The 24,085-nt window shown below is 36.5% G+C and overlaps 1 protein-coding gene across 2 annotated transcripts in view; it reads right to left on the reverse strand.

Moving 5' to 3' along the window:
• Positions 1 to 24,085, reverse strand: part of LOC126278030 (nidogen) — a 297,135-nt gene that overhangs the window by 53,091 nt on the left and 219,959 nt on the right. Inside the window, exons 15-18 of one of the 2 annotated variants that reach the window (XM_049977762.1) lie at positions 15,777 to 15,932; positions 10,222 to 10,347; positions 6,040 to 6,168; positions 1,881 to 2,009 (exon numbers count right to left, since the gene is read on the reverse strand). In XM_049977762.1, the coding sequence (XP_049833719.1) occupies positions 1,881 to 2,009; positions 6,040 to 6,168; positions 10,222 to 10,347; positions 15,777 to 15,932 (540 nt within the window). The remainder of the gene's footprint in view (positions 1 to 1,880; positions 2,010 to 6,039; positions 6,169 to 10,221; positions 10,348 to 15,776; positions 15,933 to 24,085) is intronic. The other variant, XM_049977764.1, reaches the window with a different exon arrangement.

Genomic DNA, 24,085 nt, shown 5'->3' on the forward strand with positions numbered 1-24,085 from the left:
CACAACTCACTTCTGTTCTGGAAACAGCCAGAGACAGCAATCATGTATGTGTGAGGTGTGCTTGCTTGTGTGAACACATGTATGTTTGTATGTTTCTCTTTCCTGATGAAGGCTTTGGCTGAAAGCTTAATGTGTAACAGTCCTTATGTTGTGTCTGGAACTCAGTGTGTCATCTTTATAGTGAGTAGCAATCAATCCTTTTCTTCATATTGTTGATATTCCAATCTGGAGTTTCCATTGTTTAAATTTAATTTTACTAATTTATTGTTTAGAATCCTCTGAGTTATCTCACATAGTAATTCATATGTACCCCATAGATGGTATATCTCCTTTTCCAGTTTTAACCCTTTGTTTCCTGACATAAGAAAAAATTTACTTTTTAACATTTTCTTTACAAAATTTATGCTATTGTGGCCTCAAATGACAGTAGGATTTTTTGAAAAATTTAATTTATTTTTCACAACTTTTTTCTCTCCTGGTACTTAGAAGTACCGTCAGACATTAGAAAATTAATTAACAGAAATATATATCTGATTTTTTTTAAATTTTGCATAAATTTATTCTAGAGCAACTTTACAATACATAGTAACTTAGGTATACATTTTTGACAGTATATACATATCACATATTTAGTGATACCACATGAAACTGTAGGAAACAGTTCTTTTTCTCATTGCAGCACAAATACACTTTACATGTACTACATTGTGAATGTGGTCTCGACTGAATTTTATTTTTCGCACACATTTCGCATCGTCCACTTTTACAACTGAACAAAATGGTTTCCTCGATTGCCAAGACGTACATCCTTCGGAACGTAAAAGTTATCCTTCCTTCTCTTTGTGAGAGTTATTTCATGTTTACCAGAGATTCTCTTTTTGAGATTTGGCACTTACTGTTCATTCATTAGCCCTAGTGCTACAGGACGCCTGATTCCAGCAGTGGCAGTGTCCCATGTAGATAATTGAAAATGACATAAGCATTGACAAAAGCAATTTCTATTGCTCCCCAGAAGAGATGGTGCCACCATTTCTTTGATCGCTTGTCAAGACCATAAGTTGAACGTAATCTGTCTGCATGATCCACACCACCCATGTTTTTATTGTACTCATATACAATAACTGGACACAGTATAGTCATACTAGTTCCATCTTTCTGTTTTATTGTCACTACTCTCTGTTCAGTGCCTTGAAAGTTTGACGCAAAATACACTACTTTATTTTCCTTCCATTGAAATACTGTTAGGTCTAAAGATGACTCTCTGTGATTTGATTTAGACATTTTCTTTAGGTAAATTCCCTGGCAAAGCTTTCCTGTTTGTTCTAATTGTTCCACAGGCAAATGTATTTACGGATTTCTGTGTGAGGAAAAGTGGACAGAACAACTTGTGAGAGGTAACGCATTGTTGCTACAATAAAGTGTTCGCACAACCTGACGGTACTAATAAGTCTGCCTTATATTTTCCACTTTATCTCATTCAACGTAACGTAACGTAATGCTTCAAACTGTTATAAAAAAAACAAAGAAGGTAAGTACGTACAATGGAAAACTCAACGGAAGCTTCAATAAATTGCTCACAAATTCAGGCAATATCATGGAAACAAGCACATACAATCTGTTTTCACAGGGGCACGCGAAAAACAATTTCAAGCTCTGACCGCCAAAGAGATCTATATATTGCACAATAACATCTATGAAACAGTAGAGCAGAGTTACTGTTACGTACTGAGAAGCTCTCAGATCACGAAACTGCACCACGAGAAAATAATGAGAGTCAAAACTTACTGGTACTTTTAAGTACCGTCAGGCAACAAAGGGTTAAAATAGTTCAGTTACACATATGCTTTTAGTAAATATGAGCCATGCTCTATTTAATTTACCTGGTTTTGGCTGGCAAGAAGAGCCAGTTCGAACGTACCCAGTACTACATTGGCATTCATTTCGGTTTTCTTGCTCGCTCCACAAGCACTGTGCATTATTACCACAGTCCTCATCTGCTATACATTCATCTGTAAAAAAAAAGAACAGCACTGTGAGTTCAATTAACATTCCTGTTTAATGTGTGAAACCATTGACTTAAAACAAACATATGATAATTTTGGATCAATAACACAAAAATAAATATCACAGACTATCTCAGAAATGTCACCTTTAAAAAACACTTTTAGTGTTATAAAATTTTGTAGAAGTCATAATTAATTACACAGCAGTGACAAGAAGAAAGATTTATCATTTCTGTTGTAGAGATTTTTTGATTTATGGTGTTGATGAGAGATAGGAAAAATTAAAATGACAATTACTGAAGCATAAGAGAGTGCTTTTCATAGGTTTCTACAATTACATTAACTGTTAGCAACATGTCAGTGATGCCTATAGCCACATATAAGAATACCTTCTTGTTTTTAGAACTAATGATTCCTTCTTCCACGTCAAGAGAGATAGGTTGGGGAAGATAGGCTGGGGAAGATTAAAAAGAATGGGCAGGTCACATTACACTGTTATGCTTAGCAAGAATAGCAGCAAGAGTGCTAGGATTGGACTGGATTGATTTGGGCGGGAGGAGACCAAACTGTGGTCTCATTGGAGCAGAGAGGGATGGAGGAGGAAAATGGCCATGCCCTTTCAAAGGAACCATCCCAAAATTTGCCTCAAGCGATTTAGGGAAATCACGGAAAACCGAAATGAGGATGGCCGGATGCGGGATTGAACTGTCATCCTCCTGAATGTGAGTCTAGAGTGCTAAACACTGCACACCACCTCACTCGGTAAGAGTGCTAGGTTATGATGATTCACCCTTATCAGTGTTGTTCAGACTGCAAAGTATAACACACATTCTTTGTACCGGTACTCTATTTCTTCCTTAAAAAAAAAAAAAAAAAAAAAAAACTATTTAAAAACCACTACAAGTTGCCAGGTTTATTACACAAAGTGCCTTTACTGCACCAAGCATATATTTCGTATAACTGGCCAGTTTTGGCCTTTGGCCGTTTTCAGATTTACAGCATTCACGGCGTGTCTCAGATAAAAACTGGTTCATGTTATGTGGGGGTAGACACTTGTTCTTACAGACACACATGTTGAATGTTTACATACATGGTCCTGCACATCACAACCTGCTTTCAGCACACATTACACAACACATCAAATAAGTAAAAACAATACTAGCAGCTATATTCATGGTCCTTCCAAGTTCATTTAACAGTGCAACATGTCGTTTTGTTACCTCATAGAAAAACATGTTTGTTACAAAAACATGGCAAATGTGTATTGTCCAAACATGGTATTCATATACCAATTTGCAAAGATTTGAAGATTATTAACAGGAAGTTACAGCCACGTGATCACAGCATTGCATACTTGCCATTAATCATTAACAAAAATATCTCATAATGGTCTTTAAAACTACTTACAACAATTACTGGTATAATCAATTATTCCTTACTGCTACACAGAGCCTTGAAGGTGTTATTTTTGAAATTGTTTTGTGTGTCATTGCTCAAAGCACTCTCTACACTCACCCCTACGCAGAGCAAAAAGTGGCACAACATCCCCATCCTTCACCACTGCAATAAAAAGCAGTCCTTGTATTTGACGAAAAAGTGTATGTTAAATTTGTTTAAAATACTGTAAAACTGTAGCATCTACTACAATGTTCGCACCACCCTACAAAATAATAAAATCATTTTTATTTGTTATTGGTGTGTAAAAATATATAACCATTTTAGTAGGACTCTTCTCTAATTGTCTCATGCAATTGTTTTCCCTGAAGTAGTGCATTAAAACTAACAATTTATGTCACTAGTAAAAACACAAAAATCTCTCCTACACAGAAACACAATGTTGCTCAGCATACACTGCCAAATTTTACGATGATCAGAACAGCCCCTAGTGTTAATTAATTCACGTAGTATCCAAAACACAACTAAAATTGTTAAAATTATTGTAAGTCTGTCTATTCACTTAACATTTGTATTGGCTGCCTTGTCAGCTGTTCCTAGATCTTTGTCTCTTCCATTAGACCTATGGTTTTTCTCTTATCTGCTCTGTGTGAAAATTTTAATGTTTTGTTTATGCTTGACATGGAGACCCTCAAATAAACTCATAGTGGAAGAAAAAAAATGTCCTTACTTCTGTCTGATAAATTAGTATCAGCAACAGCTCGCAAATTGGGTAACTGTGCATTTTTATCAGAGAAACAGCAGTTGGTGAGCAGGCATTCATGTTACCACTGTACTGGCAATCAAATCATAGAAGTGTATACCGGGGATTCCATTCTGAGGGACTAACAATATTGAGCAGTATTGTTCATTGCTACAACATAATATTCAAATTTTTGGAATTTAGGATTTATTTTGTTTCACATAGCCTTTTGTAATGGATATTAAAAAAGTATTCATCACACTGTAGACTGTTTTGAACACCACAGTACTAGGCATGGCCCTGTTGGAGGTGGTATGCCATTGCCTTCCTCCAACCTTTGAACTGACTTACCCATATAGTTATAGGGAGACATATAATTTAATGTGGATTCCGAACTATGGTGCAACTTGGCATTTTCACATCAACAAACAGTACCAGAGATGAAAGAAGTGATGTTGATGTTGTGGTCTTCAGTCCTGAGACTGGTGAAAGAAGTGATAAGCGATAGGAAAAATCCTAGGATTGACCAGACCTTTGGAGTTGTAATCTGCCACTTTACAACTGAGTTATATACAGGGTGGTCAGAGACAGTCCAAAAAGCTTGTAAGGATGTTGCAGGATAGGTTGTGCTGAGAAATAATTGTTAAGAAAAAAAGAATTCAGTGCATCTCACCATTTCTGAGTTATTAGCATTGAAGTTAGCCAATCAGGCCATTGCATGTGCAAATCCAAGCGGCCCACCAGTTGTTTTCATAGCACAGATGATAGTACAGGAAACTGTTCAGCTGTTGGCTCGGGTTCAGTTCTTACTACCATCCCATGTCTAACTTTTTTGTCCCTCTCTTTTTCAGTTTTATGAAACCAAATGAAGAACGCACTTGGTGACACCATATCTGGAAGGCCACATCAATTTTTCCAAGCAGTGGCTGATTGGCTCACTTCAATGCTAATTAACTTAGAAACAAGTTAACAATTATTTTCAGCATAACCTATCGTGCAACACAATTACAAGCTTTTCAGATTGTTTCTACTAACCAACCAGCGTGTGTGTGTGTGTGTGTGTTTGTGTGTGTGTGTATCTGAGTGAGTGTGTGTGTGTGGGTGGGTGTGTGTGTGTGTATGTAAAGGTGCTGTTCCACCACCTTGAAAATTTACAGGACCACTGAAAAGGATAATGGAGCACAGACTGAGCAGCAGCTGCTCTGTCCACTGTTATCAATATCTGAACAATATAACTCCAGCCTTTTAAGATATATCTAGTTATTACACTGCTCCTGTCATGTTTTGAATCCGTAATACATCACACATCCCCTGGGGCATTACACATTCCATTTAGCTTTGATGCGTTAGATATAATTTTTGTCCTAATTTTCTACTCATAAATTATTTCTTTATCATTGATAGGCACTCACTTGAGCAGTTTTCATCTCTGGTGGCAAATCATTGTCATTTGTTGTGAAATAATTGAGGATAGGGAGAGGGAACTGTATCATGTCTTCTAGTGATTGTGGAATAGAGTGGACACAAAGAAAGCAACCTTGTATCTTTGTACTGTAATTGTGAATAAAATGGTGAGTGTCAAAAAATCCCTGGTGTGGACATTACTAAACTATCCTCGAAAATCATTTTCCATACACATTAAAGAAATTCTAGTAGCAGCCATGACTGGAGCATCACAAGGAACTGAAGCAGGATATATATAACATAAATTGACTTGTGCCTTTTAGATAAATGTTTATCTTATGTTATTTTCAAACCATTACTTTTTATAGTGTTACAGGTCATAACTGTTTAAGATTATAAGACAATACTGTTGCATGGAATAATTTAAAGAAACACAAATTGTGTTTGGGGCAGACACAACAACTTCAAAAGATGATACAGGAAACAGAAACAGACCTGCAGAAGTACAGTAGGTGCCATCTCCTTGGAAGCCTGGATCACATTTGCAGACATGCTTCCCGATATTTTCTTCATATACACATGATGCATGAATGTCGCAGATGTTCACTTCTGCACAAGAAACATCTGAAACAGAAATTTAAAAAAAATATGCTCCTAGAGGTATAATTACCCAAAAAAAAATCAAATTTAAATATATATTTTACATGGTATCTGTGCAAAAAATGCAGAGAAAATAAAGTTACTTTAATATAGTTATTTGCCTGATTGATTTTTCCAGCTTTACATTAGAATCATTACCTCCTTTGACATCCCTAAACTTTGCAGTTCATTACACTACTGAATAAGGTAATACCACAATTACAGATGTTCAGTTATCTCATATCAACGTTTTTGTTTCAAATTTAGTTGATTTCTTAATGTTCTTTTGTAATGCTGCATTACTAATTCTTCCAACCGCACTTTGCCTAACTTTCTTTCCTGCAATGTTTGAATATTCCTTTCTTCATGACAGATCAGTGTCAATACAAGCAGATTTACCTTCTTGAAAGGAACTTTAAAATACTATTTTCAGAGTTTCCTTTGCTTTTGCTCTTTTCATTGTATGAATTAAGAATAATGTCTTCTACAATCTTCCCATTTTCAACATTTAACAGTTTTCTGTGCTGATGATACAGACTGCTTTCATAGCTATTTGCTCATTATTTCAAGAAATTTCTTATTTTCAGCTAGAAAGGTAATGTCATTAATGAATTTTTCGAACTGAACTTTTATTTTGTACTTCAACTTCTGTACAAGATGGATAAATGAACAAAATCTATGCAATATTGATCACATATATTCTAGCTACTGAAGTTGAAATATGGATTCAGTTATTTAATATCTCTAAGACAATATGCCTAATGTAGAGGCACATGCATCAGGAAAAATTCCTTATTTTTCTTTTTATTCCTCAGACATGATTCACTGCAGTTATGGCATTGCCAGTGGGTTTTATGCTAACTCCTATAAAACAGAAAAAATGCGTTTTCCTGCTAGTTCACATATAAATTTGAGTTTTTAAAGACAGTATTTACACATCTGAAAAAGGTGGAAAATTTTGGATATGTACCTTGTTACCACACGCTGTGGATTTCCTGTATTGTGGTAACAAGGTATACATACAAAATTATGCCCATTTCCAAATATGTACATACTGTCTCTAAAAATTCTAATTATATGTGTAGTAGTAGTAAAAAAATTTCCTGATGCTGTAACTTCAGCAGGACTAGTCTGGGGAATAAAAAGAAAAATAAGAAATTATGTTTTCCTTGAAGTGGATCTATCTCTAAAAACAAATCTATTTGTAAGCAAACACAGACAGGAGAGCTTCAACCTCAAGATGATTATTGCAACATTTATTTTGAGTTTTATTTTGAATTTTTCATGTCTTTTTCTTTTGATATCACTGAAAAATAAATTAACATCACCATTTGGAGGTCCATACAAAGTAACAACTAAATTCTCCATTTAATTCAGAGTAGTATAAATAAGCTAACATCTACTTAAGGAAATTTTATGCACTGTCTGATAAATAGTACAATGCCCCCATTTCTTCTTCCCTTCTACACATTATACCTGCCAGAATGTACTCATTGGGTATGAAAAAATATACTTTATTTTCTGTAAAAAAAAGTAATGGAATTCCAATAATTTATTCTTGGTACTGTGAAGTTGACTTGCATGAGGGTAAGTAATTTGTTCTGCTTTCTCTCTAAGTCATTAGGAACTTTTTTTTTACATGAAATCTGTGGTGACTTTTCAAATAAAGGCTTAAATTTTCTGTATGTAAAAAATGTGACAGGATGCTCACTGACTGCAATTTGTCGAACCTGTTTTTTTATTTGTTTCTAGTCTTTTCTCAATTATTCTCTTAACCTGTTCACACAGAAAAGTTTTCCTTTGTAATTTAAAAGCATTTCATGTTTAGTACATGAAGATTGATCAGTATCACCTATATCTATAATGTCACATTTATCATATTATAGACAAAACCGTATGATCCGGATGTTTGTATTGTGTATTTCTCTGTTAACATATAAACTTAAATTGTGTCTCTGGAGTATTGAAACAACAGTTGACTTTCTTGATTGGTTAAAATCTAAGAACATCTTTACACCCATAATACAGGCATCTGCTTCACTACACGTCACATCATCTGAGCCATTTAAATACACGACGTAGTCAGTTTCTTGCAACATTACTTTATTTTGGCTGATGTCTTCTAGGACAATGCTTGTTTTTGCTCCCAGTTCCATGGTTCCATTAGCTGGAATGCCACTATTTACATAATTTAATACACTATTTCATTTCCTACCATGACTGTCTACCAAAATCTACTAAATCTTCAAAATCTACTAAGACAATCCAACTTACACTGTGTGAATAATAGGCCCATAAGAGAAGAAGCATGTCTTGACAATATTTTTGTGAATTTTAAAACAACAGACAAATCATGTGATGTGTCAGAGTTTGCATTTTCTGATCATAGTTCTGTAACCTTAAATTATACAAGTAGGCTCCCTCCTGATGAGACTAGTATAATTAAGCCTGATCCAAAAACTGTGATCACCAGACCTGTCTCAGATGAAAAAATTCACAGATTTTGTTATTCCCTTGCTAACAGAAACTGGTTTGGCCAGTGTTCTGGAGACTTGCCCTATACTTTAAGTAACGATTTGCCAGAAAATTTACTATTTGATAGGTTTTTTAAAGTATTTTTGGCACAATTTAATGACTGCAATCCAACAAAGAAATTCAATGTAGGCCTAACTGATCAAATCCTGAAAACTAAAGTTCCAAAAAGACAAAATACGTGGTATGCAGAACAGCTGACTACTCTGAAAAACCAGGTTATGTTGTTGCACAATGTTTATTGTAGATTGAAGACTAAACAGGCTCAACTACCCTATCTTACATATAGGAATGAATATAAAAAAGCGATCATAGAAGCCAAAATAGCACACAATCTCAGAAGTATTGAGAAATCCACCAACAAGTGCAAAGCTGCTTGTAAGCTAATTAATAGTGTTGCTAAAGATGAAAGAAATGTTACAATTAATATCTCTCACCAAAAATGCAATGATTATTTTATTAAATCAGTTGAAGAAGTAGGAAATAGTATTACTAAAACCGAAATCAGCTCATCGTCTAGTGGCACAACACATTGTTTAATTATGTTTATGTTTGGATCTCCCCTTGTATATGCAGCTAAAAATATATGGCAGACCACAAGATAGGAACATGTTAAACATGGTCCTTGGCTCTCTGAAAAGATTACTCCACAACATTTTAGTATAGAAATGGTACTATAGTACTGAAAAACTCTTGGAAGACAATATGACACTTTGAAAAATAGTCATATGTAGACCATTAATCTGTAAACTGTTAATCCATAACAAATATTGCAGTGTTATATATATTTTTATTAAATGCACTTGCTTTGTAACTGTTAAACCATAATGCATAACTTTCTAAAAATAATGTACAAAGTCTTTTATAAATCATTGTATTCTTTCTCAATTTGCACAGCAGATCTTGTGGATAGGGCTTTTAGAGCACAGAGAAGAACAGTTAGGATAATATCTAATATAAGTAAGCAGCAGTCCTGTAGGCAATATTTCATTAAGTATAACATACTAATAGTGTTTTCATTTTATGTTCTCAGTACTATGCTGTTTGTAAAAGAAAATATGGAACATAGTGTAAGCAATAGTGAAATCCACAATTATAATACAAAAAAAGAGAGGATTATCACATAAAATTTAGTAATAAAAGAGCAACTGATCATAGTCCATCTTCTGCTGGAAGACATTTTTTTAACATATTGAAAAATAATATCAAATTATTAAAAGGAAACATATTCAACACAAAATTAAAGCAGCTGTTATCTTATAAATGTTTGTACGTCACGAAAGATTTCTAATGTTATTGTGTATAGTTTACTTATAAACTATTTTAACGTTCTTGTGTTTGTAAACTGACTATGTCCATGACTGTTAAGTTATTATGGAACAATAAACCATTTATTTATTATTTGTTATTTTCTGGATTTACATTGTATGTAATGGGAATAATAACTCATATTTCACATTTCAGTTGTACAACATGCACCTGAAGTTTTTGTTCTGTTATTATTACCTGTCTCAATGCAGTCATATCCATCTCCTTCAAAGCCAGCATTACACTGACAACGGTACTGGCCAAGGGCAGAGTTGAATACACACTGTGCATATGGATGACACGTGTTGATAATGTTACACGGCACTAAAATGTAAACAAAACACATCAAATGCAGCTAGGTACAGAAAATAAAATGATGAAAATTTATTTTATCATGTCAAACCTAAATAATGCTAGAAAGTTCTGCAACAGTCAATGTGAAAGATCTGGTTCTATAATGGAAAGTAGAATATTAGTGTAACTTCCAAATAAGGTATCAGAGATGCAAATTGACACCTTGGATATCAATTATGATTGAAATACAGAAAAATTTTGAAGTTATTTTGTGCTGGTGACATATTTCTGTAACTAAATATGTTATCTGTAAAATGGTCTCAGACAGTTTAAAATATCTTTATTTTCTATTGGGACCTTTAGAAAATTGGAGAAGAAATAAAATAATCAAATGACTAGGTGAGTTGCTATGTTGGAATAAGGTTAAGCTGTGAAAGTAGAAGTGTTCAACAATATTACAACTGTGATAACAATCTTCAGATTGTTAGTGAAATAATGTTTCTATAAATGGCACTTATGATCCTGGATTGCCTGGAAAGTTACCTTATAACAAACAAAGAGGACAAAAGAGAACCACTTATCTGTACATGAATGAAGGGTGACACACCTCTACATTCAGTGGATCAGAAAATCGCACTACCCTTTGAAGCTTTGGTCTTTTCCCAGTATAAGTGATATCTCTCTATCTCTCTCATGCACACACACACACACACACACAGAGAGAGAGAGAGATAGAGAGAGAGAGAGAGAGAGAGAGACACCCACAATCGAAAGTTAATGTGATCTGTTATATGTGTCCATTATTCAGATGCAGGCAAGTGGCTGCCATTTCCTCCTTTTTTAAAAGAAAGAAGTTTAGTGTATACAAATATGTCAATGACACAGTGGAACAGAAGCACAGGTTGGGGAAGAATGGTGCAGGAAATGGGCCATATCTTTTTAAATGAACCACCCTAGCATTTCTCCTGAGTATCTTAGGAAAAACATGGGAAACATATATACTGGATGGCTGTATGGAGAATTGACAACCAGTTCTCCAAAATGCCAGTCCAGTGTGGTAACCACTATATTACCTAGTGATAGGAACAACTGAACAAAAACAATTGACTCGGTCCATTGTTGGAAGACACTCAACTTATTCAAACATATTTTTACATATCAGCTGAATTATTCGTGCATTCTTTTGAGTGAAAACAGTCTGTGGGAACAGCTGAATGAAAACAGTTGATGCAGTCTGCTGTAGGTTTGCATAATAACTGAATTACTCGTTCTTTCTTTTCCTGTCTGCAGAACTATGCATTGGTTCTTTCAACTGAAATTACTCTTTCGTATTTTAGTTGACTGAGCTATCCATTAATTCTTCTGAGTGAAACCATTCTGTTGTACTTTCTCAGTTGAACTAAAGCAATAGCATACAACTGGGGTACACATCCCTCTGGTTAGTAGCCCTTTCCCTGGGGTAAGTGTAGACATCTCATGGGTTACACCCAAGTTAAAGAAAGCATTCTACATAATTCTTCTTTTCGTCATTTAAAACTAATTTTTGAATTTCAAACAATGGACAATGTAATGTGACAATATTATGAAAAGGATAGTTGCTACTAACCATATAGCAGAGATGCTGAGTCTCAGATAGGTACAACGAAAAGATTGTCACAAAATGAGCTTTTGTCCCACAACGCCTTGCCAAAAATAGACACACACACACACACACACACACACACACACACACACACACACACACACACACACAAACACAAATGATCACAGTCTGTGGCAGCTGAAACCAGACTATGAACAGCAGTAAATGATGGGAGAGGCAAACAGGGTAGGAGGAGGCTGGGGTGGGGAGGGGAGAGAGAGAAGCTAGGCATGGAAGACGGTAAAGTGCTGCTAGTGGAAGCATGCAGGAACGAAGTAGAGAGGGAGAGAGAGAGAGAGAGAGAGAGAGAGAGGGGGGGGGGGGGGCAGCTAGGTTCAGTTGTAAGGTTACATGGAAGGCAGGGGCAGAGAGGGGGTAGCAGAAAAGGAGAGAAATAAAAAGACTGAGAGTGATGTGGAATAAGGCTGGTTAGTACTGGAATGGGAACAGAGAATGGGCTAGATGGGTAAGGACAATGACTAATGAAGGTTGAGACCAGGAGGGTTACGGGAATGTAGGATATATTGCTCAGAGTGTTCCCACCTGTGTAATTCAGAAAAGCTGGTGCCGGTGGGAAAGATCCAGATGGCACAGCTTTGAAGCAGTCATTGAAATGTAGAATGTTGTGTTGGGTGGTGTTCTCAGCAACAGGGTGGTCCAATTGTTTTTTGGTCAAAGTTTGATGGTGGCCATTCAGGCAGACAGACAGCTTGTTGATTGTCACGCCCATGTAGAATGCAGCAGAATGTTGCAGTTTAGCTTGTAGATCACATGACTGATTTCACAATTAGCCCTGCCTTAGATGGGATAGGTAACATTTGGGACTGGACTGGAGTAGGTGGTGGGAGCGGTGCAGCCAGCTGTTATCAGCAGGCACTTGCAACCTCCTGTGTTCATCTGCTCTCCTGGCCAACCACAAAGCTGGTACATACAGTGCATTGCATTCTGCATGGCATATGTGCAGATTACCAGAGAAGGAGGAGGTGTCGGGCAGAATGAGTATAAGTAGTGAGTAATCAACTGAACAAAAAAATGATTGACTAGCTTAACGATTGTTAAAACCAGTCATTTGTCCCATCACTACTTTACATCACTTGATTTTCCTCCCTCTTTGTGTAATTCTGGATTTTTATTTGTGATCATATTATGGTAAAATAAATATTTCAGGCACTAAATCATAACTGTTGCTGTTTATATCCAAATAATTCTCTATTTACATCTCAGTTACCTACTCCTCCTTGGCAGGCTCCCCAACACATCCCTCTTTCTTCTTTGAAGAAAGAATTAATAGTTCCAAGAGCTACTTTTAAGTGTATCTACTGACAGTACTTTGAATTTTGCCCTCAAAAGGTAAGCACTGACTAGCCATTCAGTCTCATTATGTTACAGTGTTATTAAGTGAATTTTTTTTATCAGTTAAATGTTAACATGTCTTCAAATACAAAATGTTATACTGATGTGCAATTATCTTGTGCAATAATGATGGGACAGTTTACAACTGATATCAATATTTGTGTTAAAAATATTTTCATTTCATATTTTGCCTTGAACACTTCACAATATTATCAAAATCACTCATTTGATAGACAGTTTTCTTAAACAGGTGCAATTTTATGAATAAACCCCAGTCTAGATCATTTTTACCGCAACCAATTTCACCAAATTACGCCATATTCAGATCTAAAATCTTATCTGGTGCCAAGTCCAGTCATTACGATCAAAATAAGTGATCTAGAGTGTTCTTTTATCTCCTTGTGACACAATATCACTTTCCTGGTACAGACACAATTGTTACAACTTTGCATCTCAGTAATTCACATAATGTGTATTACTATAAGCTTCACCTTGGTTTTGATAAACAAATAAAATGAATTTACAGACCACCTTAGCACATGTTTACCAACATGTAAACAAAGATTCCTCCCTATGACTTAAATTTTTTTTAAAAAAAAGGGCCAAGTGCAAGCAGGACTAGTGCACTGAGGTTTCTGTACAAACTTAAGGCAGTAGGTAGGGCTGTCAACATGTAGGAAAAGATAGATTGCTACTTACTGTAAAGAAGACACATTAAGCTGCAGACAGGGACAATTAAAAGACATTTACATAGAGCTTTCGGCCACAGCCTTCATCAGTAAAATAGAAACTTATGCCATTCATACACGCAAGCAAGCACACCTCATGCACACATGACTGCCACCTCCAGCATCTCGGCCTAGATAGAGCTTAGTTCATCCCTCCTGGGAATTGAGAATCTTTAAGATTTTTGCCTGTTATTGATATCAATACTGACAAGATATTTATCCTGGGAGTTCGAAGATCAAATCAAAATCTCTAAAGCAGTTCCTGACATTAGCTCAGGCTTACAAAAAGAAGAGGGCAGAGGACTTTACTTTATATGTGTTGATAGAAGATTTAATTAAATATTTCTTATTTACTTGCTAAATCATTACTACAACTTACATTTTATGTTTGTATGCAGTAATATTCTTCAGTCACGCTTTTGACGGATGATGAACACAATATAAGTTCCAATGGCAGAAAGATACCTTTATGTGATGAAATTACAATTTAACAAATTTTGTTTTTTCCCCTTTATTTGTACAGTAAAACCTTGCTCTTTGCCACATTTCATGATCCTATGCCAAAGGGATGTATCTATAGGTTTTGATGAGTCAGTTTGCCAGCACCAAAATATGTGGCATAAATGACCATATCTTTTGACTGCATTGACTTAAAACCTTAAATTTTTTACATCACCATTGGACCATAGTCTTTAATATGTAACATAAATTTCAACTTGACTGGTCTACCTGTTCCTGAGAAAAGGGCATCTTGATAGTCAGACAAACATATAGATGGACAACAAAGTGATCCTATAAGAGTTCTGCTTTTAGCAACTGAGATATGGAACCCTTAAAACAACCAAAGGCTATCATGCACATCCAGCCCAAGGTGGAAGATAATCTGAATTGTTCACTGATATTCATCTCTGTTTAAATTCTGTAATAAAACAAACAATTCTGACACAACACAAAACTCACTCAATAAGGACAATATGAGAGTATTACTGACGAAGCACAGCTAGTGCCAAATTGACACGCTAGAAGTGCTACCAGCAGAATAATTGATAAATGTAGTTTAAAGCATAAAATGATAATTAAAAAATAAAACTAATGAAACCTAGTTATAAGAGCACCTAATCCACCTTAAATGGAATAGCCATACCAAAAATCGTGAGTTCCAGTGCAAATGCAAATGAATCTCTGCCTTCCGGAATGAGTGTGTTTTTTCCTGAGAGAAAGACAGGAAAATGGAATATGTTTAAGGAATACATCAAACAGAGAAAAAAAGGCCACTGAGAGTTTCAAACACTTACTAAATACACTGCACAAGATGAAAATAAGAGTAGACTATAACCTCATGATCTCTCTAGACGCACTCCAAACCAAATTTTTGCCATCTGCCCCAAACACAGATCCCTTTCCTATCTTGTCTGCAATTCCTCAGGACAGAGCTCTTATTTCAACAAGCTACATCTCTGGCACATCATGTGCAGTGTAGTTATCAACATTTCTATAGCCATTCCAGTTTTATCAAGAGGTAATTAGGCACTCTTGTCTTCCATAAGTATGATTAGTATCATAACATAGCATAACTGCATATCATATAGTGTTTTAAATGGACAGTAGCTAAGCACAACAGCTTTATGCCTTACACAGTAGAGTTAGTCTGGAAACAATTCACTGTGTAAATGCAAATATATATATGTTTTTAATTTTTTATTTATTTTTTGTATTTCAGTTAAAGATTAGAATACATTTCCATCCAGATGATCCCTTTGTTCCCATCCTTCCAGCTGCTGCACCTTCTGCAGGCTTGCAGTGGCCTTCATCTGATGCTTCATATCCCAAAGGGCAGACACATGAGCCATCAAAACAGGTGAGCATAGGATATGCGACGTCATCTCCGGAAACTGCTGGACACACATAGACAAAGGCACAAAGCACTAGTGTCAACTCTGTTTAAATAATCTTCTTGTGATGATTACACTTTAAGTACCTTTCTGGAAAAATGATTATATGACATGGAGCGCATGTATAGTAGTAATTTTGCGCAGGTGTCTAAAAATAAAGACTTTGGCAGATCATGGTATTACACAAATGGAGACATCAGCAGGTATGTAAAACTAACCTATTACATAAATTCTCTCCATCTTATTCCATTATAAAAACTGTTCTGTTTGATGTATTCCTACCAACACTTAGGTGAGTTCATCACAGGAACATCCATGTCAAGTATGAGATAAGGTGTTCAATTTATGTTTTTCTTACGACCACTAGACTATCAACAAGTATAAAAGGACACACAAAGTGAGACTATGTCAGTAACATAAAATACAGGAGACTAACAGGAATCTTGGTGCAAGGTTTACCATGTGGATGAGTTGTATTCTTCCATCCAGTTATGCACACGGTCCTCATGTAAAATATCTTTCTTCTGCTTGTCTATTTTCTACTCTCGTACCCCCCTTCAGCCTGGTTATTTCAGTGAGCCCCCTCTTCCTATTTATATTCTCTCCACAACTTTCATTTTGCAGTTTATTTCTCTTGGTTATATTCTTGCTGTTTATTATTTGCATCGCCTTTTTTGTTTCTCTGTTTCATCCTGTCTTTGCCACATGCATGATTCTACAGACAACTTCTGCTTTCCTTATCTCTGATTACCAAATGCTTTCTTTGTGGTGTTTTTATTGTTATTAAAACATCATCTGTCATTGGCAATCAATTAATTCATTCTTTATTTTTAAAACATCATCTGTCATTGGCAATAAATTCATTCATTTTTTTAAATTTGGTTCCAGGCAGATACCATTTCACCAAATACAAAATTCAATCACTCATTTACCTGTCCTACTGCGCACACCCCCCCCCCCCCCCCACTCCTCCCTCCCCTCCCCCCCTTCCACACACACATACAAAGACCTTCATCTTGTACTAGACAAAGTACTCTAGACCCTGAGAAATAGTGACACTGTGAGCATTTTTTATATCCAACTGCTACCAACTAGTAAGTAGGTAGGTAGACTTTTTATATCTGTCTTTGGTTGGAGTTTAAGTCTGTAAGCTCCCTTTCTTATAGATATTCACTGAGATACCAATCAAATGCTAATAACTACCATATGATAAAGATAGATGGCTGCTCATCACACAGAGGAGGCATTGAGTTGCAGACAGGTACTACAGAAAGAATACTGTAATTCCTCAAAAGTAGAACTCTCACACATTCACACAATGACTCATGCACACTTGACTACCACCACTGGCCAGATATATTACCCATGATTTTATGAGTTGTTGTGTGGATTTGTGAGTTTTCCTTGTGAGGAAGGACTTTGTCTGAAAATTCTGTATTTGTAGTATTCTTTTCATTGTGCCTATCCCTACTTTATGTGATAAGTAGCAACCTACTCTTTTCATATTGTTGTTATTCCATCATGGACATTTGAAATGCTGTTAACTGATAGTCTTTCATTATATTAAGCAATTCTTAGAATGTTTCTGTGGAAAGATTATGTGTCAACAGTAACAAAATATTGTTAATCATCTCAGAGATCAAGTCATGCACATCGATTATGAAGACAGTACTGCAATGACACAATGTTCTTCCTATCATGAAAAAATTCAGGGGATTCAAACTATTCTTACAGTCATCAGATATAACAGCTCATGACGAAACCTGAATAGAAGCTGATCAATTACATCCTATTTATGATGCTATGTAGATAAATTAAAATAAGATGAAAATCTAAATCTAAATCTAATATAAGCAACAACACAATTAATAACAATTATAAAATTCTAATAATTTATGTTTGTGACTTTTGTCCCACAGCATTGTAAACCATAATCTGAAAATAAGATATTTAGGCAATTAAAAAACATATCCAATGACATATGATGTCAGTAACGAAGAACTGCTTTGTGAAACATAGCATTTTTCACATGTCCTTGTAGCTTGGATCATCAAATTAAGGATCTACAAACTTATGACTTGAGCACAGTTACAGGTTCCACAGAAAGTACTCTGATTCTGTTTATGAGAAATTCAGCACTTTTCACAGGAAAGCGCAGTTAATCAGTATTGTACATCATGTGTCATTTCTAGCAACATGAAGTTGTTGTTGGCATGAAACAACCACGAAAACTGAATAACTTAAAAATAGAGCGCCAAGTTCATACGAGTTAAGATCCCACAGTGATATTTGGCAGCTCTGTCACAAGGGATTCCTTTATACTGATTTTAAATGATTTCTTACAGCACAGTCAATCACACTTCCTGTGACAACAAACCAGAATATCCAAAGTTTGACTTTGGGGTTGACAGCAAAGCAAGTTTTGTGGTAACACACCTGCATCATCACAAATTTAGCACTGCCTTGGTCAGCGCTGTACCAAACAGTCGACATACTAGCCAGTTCTCCTTCCATCCAGGCGTCACTTGCCTTCTTTGATATGCATATGTAAGTGTTCTCTGCAAATGTGTGTTACCCTGCTTGTTATTAGGATTCTCTCATGGTACAGCTGGTTGGTCTTGTGATTTGTATGTTTACTGTAACATCATGTTCAGTGTCACTAAAAAACTGTCTAATCTGAGTTAGTGTTTCTTTGTGTAGGTTGATGCACAAGTGGCAACAAGACAGGTTGCACACTACATATAGACTGTGTTTTGATACGCACAGACTGTTCTACAATAAACTTGAACTGTGCTAAGATAAACTTAGACTCTGCTATGATGGGTCCAATGCTGCAGAGCCAGCAAAACATCAAAACAACCACAAATATGGATACCCACCCCATTCCATCCATTTGATGTAACAGCTGCAGAGGAGAAACTTACGAAAAAACATTACGCCGTCTTTATCCACTATCCAGGTAACTGATAAAAAACTATTACAACCTTGTTTCCTTGGACCTAAACTGGACTGAAAATCCTTGAAGAGGAATTCAACCATTATCAAAGTAATTATGAAACAGACTTTAAAAGAGCCATAAGGTTCCTCAAAAATATTCACTGACTTCATGTGATTTTCTTTACTGGTTCTTGTCATGACATGTATCTACCATATTCAAAAAGAAATTTTGTATATTTAGCATGTCATCAGATGATGGGATAATCGAGAAATGCACCATAGCAAGACACAATACAGAAATTCACCAAAAAAATGAATATTAATGAGGAACCGAACTGCATTTTTGAGGTCTCTTTCATAATTACTTTCTTTCTTTCTTGGATTAAGCTATAGACTTATTGGTTGTTGAGTAAACAGATGCCCCTTATTGAGCCTGCCAAACTATCTTTCTGGGAGATGTGTGACTTGTTCACCAAACATTACCACTGAGATGCTCATGTCATTGCTGTGAGGGTAGAATTTTACCATTGCCAGGAGCAATATAATCAGTCATACTGTGCTGCATTAGCAGAACTTCAGGGGCTATGTTGCAAGTGTGTGTCTGTGTCAGCTTTGTGTAAAGAATCCTATGCCAGTTCAATGGTTAGGGACGTCATTTTTCAGTCAGCTGCTGTCAAAGAAGTCTGTCAGAAAGTCCTCCAATTTGATGATGCTACTTCGGAGGTCTTACAGATTGCACTTTCTTTTTAAACTCCCTGGGCAACAGACTAGCAACCCAAAAGTTGGGCTGAAGTAGTGGCAACGTAAGCAGAGTGCGAAAATTGGGAAAGTTAGTCACTTATTAAGATAGCCTAACAACCAGCCTAACTTATCAAAACGGCCTTGCTGTGCTGGTACTGCGAACGGCTGAAAGCAACGGGAACCTACAGCTGTAATTTTTCCCGAGGGCATGCAGCTTTACTGTATGGTTAAATGATGATCGTATCCTCTTGGGTAAAATGTTCCGGAGGTAAAATAGCCCCCATTCGGATCTCCAGGCGGGGACTACACAAGAGGATGTCGTTACCAGGAGAAAGAAAACTGGCATTCTACGGATCGGAGTGTGTAATGTCAGATCCCTTAATTGGGCAGGTAGGTTAGAAAATTTAAAAAATGAAATGGATAGGTTGAAGTTAGATATAGTGGGAATTAGTAAAGTTCGGTGGCAGGAGGAACAAGACTTTTGGTCAGGTGAATACAGGGTTATAAATACAAAATCAAATAGGGGTAATGCACGAGTAGGTTTAATAATGAATATGAAAATAGGAATGCAGGTAAGCTACTACCAACAGCATAGTGAACCCATTATTATGGCCAAGATAGACATGAAGCCCATGCCTACTACAGTAGTACAAGTTTATATGCCAACTAGATCTGCAGATTATGAAGAAATTGATGAAATGTACGATTAGATAAAAGAAATTATTCAGGTAGTGAAGGGAGATGAAAATTCAATAGTCATGGGTGACCGGAATTCGACAGTAGGAAAAGGGAGAGAAGGAAACATAGTGGGTGAATATGGATTGGGGGAGAGAAATGAAAGAGGAAGCCGTCTGATAGAATTTTGCACAGAGCATAACTTAATCATAGCTAACACTTGGTTCAAGAATCAGAAAAGAAGGTTGTATACATGGAAGAATCCTGGAGATACTAGAAGGTATCAGACATATTATATAATGGTAAGACAGAGATTTAGGAACCAGACTTTCAATTGTAAGACATTTCCAGGGGCGGATGTGGACTCTGACCACAATCTATTGGTTATGAACTGTAGATTAAAACTGAAGAAACTGAAAAAAAAGGTGGGAATTTAAGGAGATGGAACCTGGATAAACTGAAAGAACCAGAGGTTGTGCAGAGTTTCAGGGAGAGCATAAGGCAACAATTGACAGGAATGGGGGAAAGAAGAACAGTAGAAGAAGAATGGGTAGCTCTGAGGGATGAAGTAGTGAAGGCAGCAGAGGATCAAGTAGGTAAAAAGACGAGGGCTAGTAGAAATCCTTCGGTAACAGAAGAAATATTGAATTTAATTGATGAAAGGAGAAAATATAAAAATGCAGTAAATGAAGCAGGCAAAAAGGAAAACAACGTCTCAAAAATGAGATCGACAGGAAGTGCAAAATGGCTAAGCAGGGATGGCTGGAGGACAAATGTAAAGATGTAGAGGCTTATCTCACTAGGGGTAAGATAGATACTGCCTACAAAAAAATTAAAGAGACCTTTGGAAAAAAGAGAGCCACTTGTATGAAAATCAAGAGCGTTGATGGAAAACCAGTTCTAAGCAGAAAGGTGGAAGGAGTATGTAGAGGGTCTATAGAAGGGCGATGTACTTGAGGACAATATTATGGAAATGGAAGAGGATGTAGATGAAGATGAAATGGGAGATACAATACTGCGTGAAGAGTTTGACAGAGCACTGAAAGACCTGAGTCAAAACAAGGCCCCCGGAGTAGACAACATTCCATTGGAACTACTGACGGCCTTGGGGGAGCCAGTCCTGACAAAACTCTACCATCTGGTGAGCAAGACGTATGAAACAGGCGAAATACCCTCAGACTTCAAGAAGAATATAATAATTCCAATCCCAAAGAAAGCAGGTGTTGACAGATGTGAAATTACCAAACTATCAGTTTAATAAGTCACAGCTACAAAATACTAATGCGAATTCTTTACAGACGAATGGAAAAACTGGTAGAAGCCGACCTCGGTGAAGATCAGTTTGGATTCCACAGAAATATTGGAACATATGAGACAATACTTACCATACGACTTATCTTAAATAATAGATTAAGGAAAGGCAAACCTACATTTCTAGCATTTGTAGACTTAGAGAAAGCTTTTGACAATGTTGACTGGAATACTCTCTTTCAAATTCTAAAGGTGCAGGGGTAAAATACAGGGAGCGAAAGAATGTTTACAATTTGTACAGAAACCAGATGGCAGTTATAAGAGTTGAGGGGCATGAAAGGGAAGCAGCGGTTGGGATGGGAGTGAGACAGGTTTGTAACCTCTCCCCGATGTTATTCAATCTGTATATTGAGCAAGCAGTAAAGAAAACAAAAGAAAATTTGGAATAGGTATTAAAATCCATGGAGAAGAAATAAAAACATTGAGGTTCGCCGATGACATTGTAATTCTGTCAGAGACAGCAAAGGACTTGGAAGATCAGTTGAATGGAATGGACAGTGTCTTGAAAGGAGGATATAAGATGAACATCAACAAAAGCAAAATGAGGATAATGGAATGTAGTCGAATTAAGTCAGGTGATGCTGAGGGAATTTGATTAGGAAATGAGGCACTTAAAGTAGTAAAGGAGTTTTGCTATTTGGGGAGCAAAATAACTGTTGATGGTCGAAGTAGAGAGTATATAAAATGTAGACTGGCAATGGCAAGGAAAGCGTTTCTGAAGAAGAGAAATTTGTTAACACTGAATATAGATTTAAGTGTCAGGAAGTCGTTTCTGAATGTATTTGTATGGAGCGTAGCCATGTATGAAAGTGAAACATGGACGATAAATAGTTTGGACAAGAAGAGAATAGAAGCTTTCGAAATGTGGTGCTACAGAAGAATGCTGAAGATTAGATGGGTAGATCACATAACTAATGAGGAGGTATTGAATAGGATAGGGGAGAAGAGGTGTTTGTGGCACAACTTGACAAGAAGAAGGCACCGGTTGGTAAGACATGTTCTGAGGCATCAAGGGATCACAAATTTAGCATTGGAGGGCAGCATGGAGGGTAAAAATCGTAGAGGGAGACCAAGAGATGAATACACTAAGCATATTCAGAAGGATGTAGGTTGCAGTAAGTACTGTGAGCTGAAGAAGCTTGCACAGGATAGAGTAGCATGAAGAGCTGCATCAAACCAGTCTCAGGACTGAAGACGACAACAACAACAACAACAACAACCAGGACATAGCATTTATTTCCAGCAAGCCGCAAACTATTTCAAAAACCTCTCTCATAGAGTATGCAAGGGCTAGATAACAGATACCGGTCACTTCCCTCTTACCCAGAAAATTTTTGCAGCTTTCCAGAATAAATTGCCCTCACAATGGGGCACCTGCAATAAATGTAAATGAGGTCACGTTGCAAGTGTTTGTCTTGCCAGACATAGCTCTTAAATTGGTGAAATGACTCAGCAAAGACATTAATGTCATCTGTACAGCCACTGATTCTGAATTAGTGGGTGTAAACTAATAGCTTATTTCTTTGAGCATTGGAGGTCAATTGATACATTGTGCATCTCTGATTGATATTAAAACTTACGTCAGATAGGTACCCCAGCACTGAGCACCCAGTAAGTGATGGTTAATTATTTATGACAAGCAAAGTATTCCCATCCACTGTGAACTTACAATATGGCAAACAAAGTATTCCCATCCACTGTGAACTTACAATGTAAGTCTCATACAAAAATGTCAATAGTCGGTAAATCACACAAAATCTTTCTTGGTGTCTGGATTTGTCATTAACACTTCAGTTCATCCTGTGTCAGAAGAGGTCTCTTTCCAAGAATTAGAACAGATCTGTAGTGGGTTTCCTGAGATATTTTGCACCAGTCTAGGAAAAGCAAATAATTTTGAAGGACATTTCTCTTAGGCCATCAGCAAGTTCTCATTTTTTGCATTCTAGACACATGTCCATGGCTCTGTGAGAGCAAGTAAAACAGGAATTAAACACATCCATAGCTTCAGAAGTAATGGAATCAATCACAAACAGTCTCATGATAATAATAATAACAATAATTAAAAAAATCTGCTGAACTGCACCTCTCTGAATTTTTCAAGTCTGTTGTAGGGCACAGACAATCATAGATACATACCCTATTCCACAGGCTGAGGATTTACTGGCAAAACTCAAGGATGGCCAGTACATCTCTAAAATAGATCTCTCTGACACATACCTCCAGCTCCCGCAGGCTGGACCATGCCAACAAATCATGGTACTTAACATACCTTTCTGACTTTTTTGATACAAGTAATTAGCTGTTGATATAGGCAGATCCCCCACAAGAAATGTTTCAAATATACTTGGAGCAACTAAAGGAGCAGGTTCCTTCCTGCATTATTGAGACAACACTGTTCTCACAGAACCCATGAGACGGGAACACTTACAAAAATCTATTAATTCTTTTTCATGTCCTGCTAGAGACTGGTCTGAAATATAATGCACAAA

Source organism: Schistocerca gregaria, chromosome 6 (genome assembly GCF_023897955.1).
Source record: "Schistocerca gregaria isolate iqSchGreg1 chromosome 6, iqSchGreg1.2, whole genome shotgun sequence".
In the NCBI taxonomy this organism is placed as follows: domain Eukaryota; kingdom Metazoa; phylum Arthropoda; class Insecta; order Orthoptera; family Acrididae; genus Schistocerca; species Schistocerca gregaria.